The sequence below is a fragment of the Mauremys reevesii genome, unplaced genomic scaffold (genome assembly GCF_016161935.1).
Source record: "Mauremys reevesii isolate NIE-2019 unplaced genomic scaffold, ASM1616193v1 Contig63, whole genome shotgun sequence".
NCBI classification, from domain to species: domain Eukaryota; kingdom Metazoa; phylum Chordata; order Testudines; family Geoemydidae; genus Mauremys; species Mauremys reevesii.
Window position 1 is genome coordinate 385,202 of NW_024100877.1, and position 5,430 is coordinate 390,631.

Here is a 5,430-nt window from a genome sequence, read left to right on the forward strand (position 1 = left end):
CTTTACGGAGAGTATTGTCAGGGATTCTGAGTCTGGAGCAACTACTGATACGTTATTTATGGGCCAACATACTACCGGTCCCCTGGCTCTCCACAAACACAGTCACTTGGTAAATACTGCTGCCTGCCTTGGTCTCCTTCCCCCAGTGCCCTGTCCTCCCTCTACAGTGGGTGGAAACAACCCCTATACCATTGCATTAGGCCTTAGACCCCATCTGAACATGTCTGTACAGAGTGGAGATCACTAGCTCATGTATCACAGATATAAGGGTACAGGATGGAATAAGTCACCAGGTCCTGTGTTTCTTGTTTCCTATGTCACCAGCACTGGGGCGGGGTGCTAAACTGACCCTTCACTTCACGAATACCCTGATTATCCTCGAACGAAGGTGTTTGCTTTTCACACTGTACACGATTGGGTTCATCAGAGGAGGAACCAGAATGTAGACGTAGCCCAGGACAATCTGAAGCAAGGGAAAAGAGCCATTCCAGTATCTGTGTATCAAAGTCAGGCTGAACTCTGGTGTGTAGAAGAGCAGGACGGCACAGAGGTGAGAGACGCAGGTGTTCAGGGCTCTGATGAACTCTGTGTGGGACGCGATGCTCAGCACTGTTTTGAGAATCATCACATATGAGAGAAAAATGAGCAGCGAGTCCAACACCACCGTTATGACTGTAATAAACAAGCCATAGATGCTGTAGACTCTGATATCCGAACAAGCCATCATCATGACCTCTTGGTCCATGCAGTAGGAATGGGAGAGGATATTCACTCGACTATATCTGAAGTGTTTCAGGAGAAGGGGGAGTGGGAGCATTACGGCCACCCCTCTTAGCACACACACCAGTCCCATCTTGGCTATTCTCGGTAGGGTTAAGATGGAAGAATATCTCAGCGGGTCACGGATCGCAATGAAGCGGTCAAAGGCCATCAACAAGACCGTGGAGGATTCAATGCATTGAAATGACTGGATAAAGAACAACTGGGCAAAACAGGCATCAGAGCTGATCTCTCTAGAGTTAAACAAGAATATGCCCAGTATCGTTGGCATGGTGGCTATCAATAAGCCAAGGTCTGTGACACCCAACATGGAAAGGAAAATGTACATGGGCTCATGAAGGCTTGGATCTGTTTTTATAATGAACAGAATGACTGAATTTCCTACTATTGAAATAACATACACTAAGCAGAAGGGGACAGAGATCCAGAGATGGACGTCTTCCTGCCCAGGTATCCCAGTGAGAAGGAACACTGCAGAGTTGAATTTGGTGTCATTGACAGCTGACATAATGTAATGAGCAGATCCAAGGAGTTTTGAACTTTCCTTCCTGAAAGGAAAAAGAACAGGAAAGTAGACGTTATTTAATGAGATATCTTTCTGCTCTCAGTACAAGTCTGGAAACTCTCAGGAGCTAAAGAAAAATCAAGAAAAACAATGTTTTGGATTTACACCACCGGTAGCAAGATAGACATTCCCAGACTGGATCAGACCTGCAGTCCGTCTAGCCCAGTATCCAGTGGCCAGTTTCACATGCTTCAGAGGAACGTGGAAGGACTCCTGCAATAGGCAGCTATGAGATAACCTGCTCTCAAAGTTTCCCCCTGACACCCGCTAGTTAGAGATAGGCATATTGGTCTGCATTAGTAGGAACATTGCCAGCTGATCGAGGGAAGTGATTATTCCCCTCTATTCAGCACTGGTGAGGCTACATCTGGAGTATTTGGGGGGTTCCAAAGAGGATGGAGCTCGGCTGTTCTCAGTGTTGGTAGATGACAGAACAAGGAGCAAAGGTCTCAGTTTGCAGTGCGGGAAGTCTAGGTTGGATATTAGGAGACACTACTTCACTAGGAGGCTGGTGAAGCACTGGAATAGGTTACCTAGGGAGGTGGTAGAATCTCCATCCATAGAGGTTTATAAGGCCCAGCTTGTAAAGGTCCTGGCTGGGATGATTTAGTTGCTGTTGGTCCTGCTTTGAGCAGGGCATTGGACTAGATGACCTCCTGAGGTTTCCCAACCCTAATCTTCTGTGATTCTATGATTCACTCAACAAGGAGTTCATAGCATAAAACATTTCCAAATAGCATATGGAGTATTTCTGAAATACTTTCTAAAGCAAAAGCCATTAAGCAATAAAGTTTCCATTGCTACTTCCTGTAGATTCCACCAACTCTGCTGCTGGCTTTCAATATACATGCATGTCATCAAAGTCTGATGTGTAAAATTCATATTACAATGAAAAGTTTTGGCATAACATTAACACATCTGTACTTTAGCACACACATGTCAACCCATTCTTTCCCCTCTGATCTTCTCTCAGAGATGATTTCTCAGATTAGAGTGGGCTTAAAATGTAGCGTCTCTCATTGAGATTTCTTCAGAAGCTGAAAAGATCACAGCGTCTCCACCCTCATTCAGTCACTGTCAGCAAACAAAAGTCTAGGAGCTCCTCTGTCCCTGGGTTAATAGCTGACTGGTTCGCCTCAGGTTCTGTTCTGTCAGTCTGTAGCCTGTATCCGGAGTGTCTGAGATGGCAGCAACCAGGGCTGAGTTCAGTATCTAGGGGTTCCATTTCAATAATGCAATGCAAAACCGTCTCGAGTCCCCACCCAGTGACCTGGTGCCTCTAAGAGGCAACACTTCCCCTCTTGCAAGCACGGAGTCTGAGTATAGCAAAATCCTTTTAATAAAGGAAGGAAACAATGTGGCATTATATTGGGGAAACAGGATTCATAACACAAACCATGAGCAAAGACCCACCCCCAAGTAAGTTTGGCAATGTCCTTTTCCCCTCAGGGTCTTCAGTCCAGCAACCCAAAAATTCCCCAAAGTCCCAAGAGTCCAACACCCCAAAAGTAGCCCTCCCTGGTCAGTGCAGCCCCAGAATTCAGAAGTTTATCTGCAGAGTTTTACCTCCCAGCCTGGGCGGAAATGGAGGGTGTAAAGGGGCACCTTATGTGGAAAATACACATTCCCTGAGCTCTCAGTCTCTAGTACATAGTAACCCCAGGAGCTGTTATTCAGGCAGGATGATGGTTTGCAGAAGTGGATTTCAAAGTCAAATGCATGAGTATTCATGGAAATGGAACGTGGTTTCCCACAGTAAAGTAGTCTATTACTCTCTCTCGCTCTCTGACTGTCTCTGTCCTGTATTCATAAAATCTGTAGCATCCAGGAATGGTATTGGGACAGACATGGCGCTGAGCTGCCATAATGAATGTGTCTGTTAAACCCGGTTGTTGGGATGTTTGCAGTATAACTATATTGGGTTAATTTTTGGGATGTTTATGTTAAGGCTTTATTGGATGTAACTAATACGGTTCTTCTCAATTTAATAGCAGGCTGCTGGAAAACAAACAGGATGGGAAGGCAGAGATAAAGAAAAGGAATCACTCAGTCAGCACTTCAGGGAGGTTGAGAGACAACACCGGAGCTACAAGCTGGAAAACGCCTATTTCTGGGATCCAGCCACATTACACAGCTTGTTTTGCCAGTGCTGGGAGCCTGTCCAGAGATGGGGCAGCTGTTGCTGAGAAGCTCTTCAGACTGCAAGGACGGACACCGCTGGGGAAATCTGAAGGCCCTTGGCCTGCCTGTGTCTGCATCAGAGAGGGAGGACTTGGGGTCAGAGACATGTACAGACTGTTCTTGGAAAACCGTCTTATTCTCCCATGTTATACCTTATTCTTACTGTTCAGAGTGTTTTGGCTCAGTAAGGCTGGCTGATCACTCATATCAGCATTAGTCACATGCTCACAAAGGGAGGAACCACAGGTGTGAAACACTCTGGGACCTGCTGGATAAGCACAGTCCCCCCACAGTGTGTTGTAGCCCAGGACCCAGTCTGAGAGTGAGAGGATCATGATTCCACCCCAGAAGAGGGCAGGTTACAAGGTCTGACATCTGGCACTCAGAGACCAGAGAGGGAGCAGATATGCAGGTCGTCCTCTAACTCTCAGGGTTATCTATAGGGCAGAAGTTTTGGAGCCTCAGCCAGTCAGGGAACAGAAATATGCCGTATAGAATCTGTTACCACAGAGCAACACAGCTCTGAATTCCTGCCTTCACAATCTAGCCAGACAATAAATCGTTTGAAAATGCATTTGCTGGTTCAATTTCCAGGAGCAAATAAACCTGAGGCGATTGGGAACTAGTCAGAGATATTCCATGGGGTCTCCTCTCACTCAGCCCCTGGTAGGATCGGGCACAGAACACATGGTACCACGAGAAATGGGACCCCATTAGAAATCCTGACTCGGGGCATCGGGGTTTTAACACTCTGAATGTCACATTTCTGTGTAGCATTGCTTTGAATGTCACATTTCTGTGTAGCTTGAATAACCCACTGTGGAGCATGGGCATATGTAGGGGAGGGGTTCCCAAGCTACCTAGCACTGCCTGCCCCCAGCCCCCTCTCTGAGTCACCCCGGGAGCCCAGCTGAGTCCTCTGCCCCTGCACAGAACATATGCCAATGGATGCCAATGGATGCAGCTTTTACACATTCCTTTGCATTTTAAAGATAGTGAAACCTCCCAACGTACCCAATTCCTGCTAGAAGGGGAGCCACTGACACCAAAGTTCTTCACCCAAAAGGACAAGAAGTCAGTGCTGAGGTTGCACAGGCAGCAGGCAGCATCTGTTCAGACAGGGAGGCAACTGTCTTTATGAAGCATGTTTGCACATTCCCTTGGGGGCCACTTGGCCATCAGGGAACCTCAGCTGCTTGGCTTCATGTTTACTAGCTTTAACCCCATCACAAGCAATGGCAAATTGCAGGAGGCCAAATCACAGGGGATGTGCAGTGAAGCTACACAACTGGGCTGCAGTCTCTATTCCTGGAATCCAGGCTTGTCATCACTGTTGGTATGGTTCCGATTAGTCACATGTTTTCTTTGGGGCTGGTGAGTGGTAACGATGCTGCTGTCGCAGCTTTGACCTTGCTGAAACAAAGCAAATTTTAATAATAATAATAATTAATAACAATAATACTATAGGACAAAATTTCTCTCCGGCAGACCCCCTTCCTACAATACAAACCCATGGTGCAGGCCAGGAAAGGGAGATTTCACAAAACTCCGTACATGGAAATTTCCACCAGATCATTGCAGGAGTCGTGGTCCCTTCCCTTCTCCCTGAGGAATGAAAGACAGGACCCAGGATCTAGGTATTCCCAAAGTTAGGCACAGATCTCAGTGCTCCACTGGTAGCTAGGCCCCCCACCCACAGTCTCTGTTCCTTCACAACTGCTCTAGGACCCTCTCCAGCTCCCTGCTAGCACAGGTTCATCAGAGATGTGCTACCAGGGCCTGTCACAGTAGCCACTGCCCACGGGATCTGCTGAAGGGGCCTTGTACAGGGTGGCGGGGGCTGCACAGAGATGGGAAGGCTGGTTAGAGTAGCTGATGGGCACAATACCCCAGCCACAAACTGA

The 5,430-nt window shown here is 47.3% G+C and overlaps 1 protein-coding gene across 1 annotated transcript; it reads right to left on the reverse strand.

Moving 5' to 3' along the window:
• Positions 1-352: 352 nt before the first annotated feature.
• On the reverse strand, positions 353-1,321 carry LOC120394537 (olfactory receptor 51G2-like). The gene has a single exon (XM_039518752.1). It carries the CDS (start codon positions 1,286-1,288, stop codon positions 353-355), a length of 936 nt encoding a protein of 311 aa, XP_039374686.1. The 5' UTR covers positions 1,289-1,321.
• Between the last annotated feature and the right edge of the window lie 4,109 nt (positions 1,322-5,430).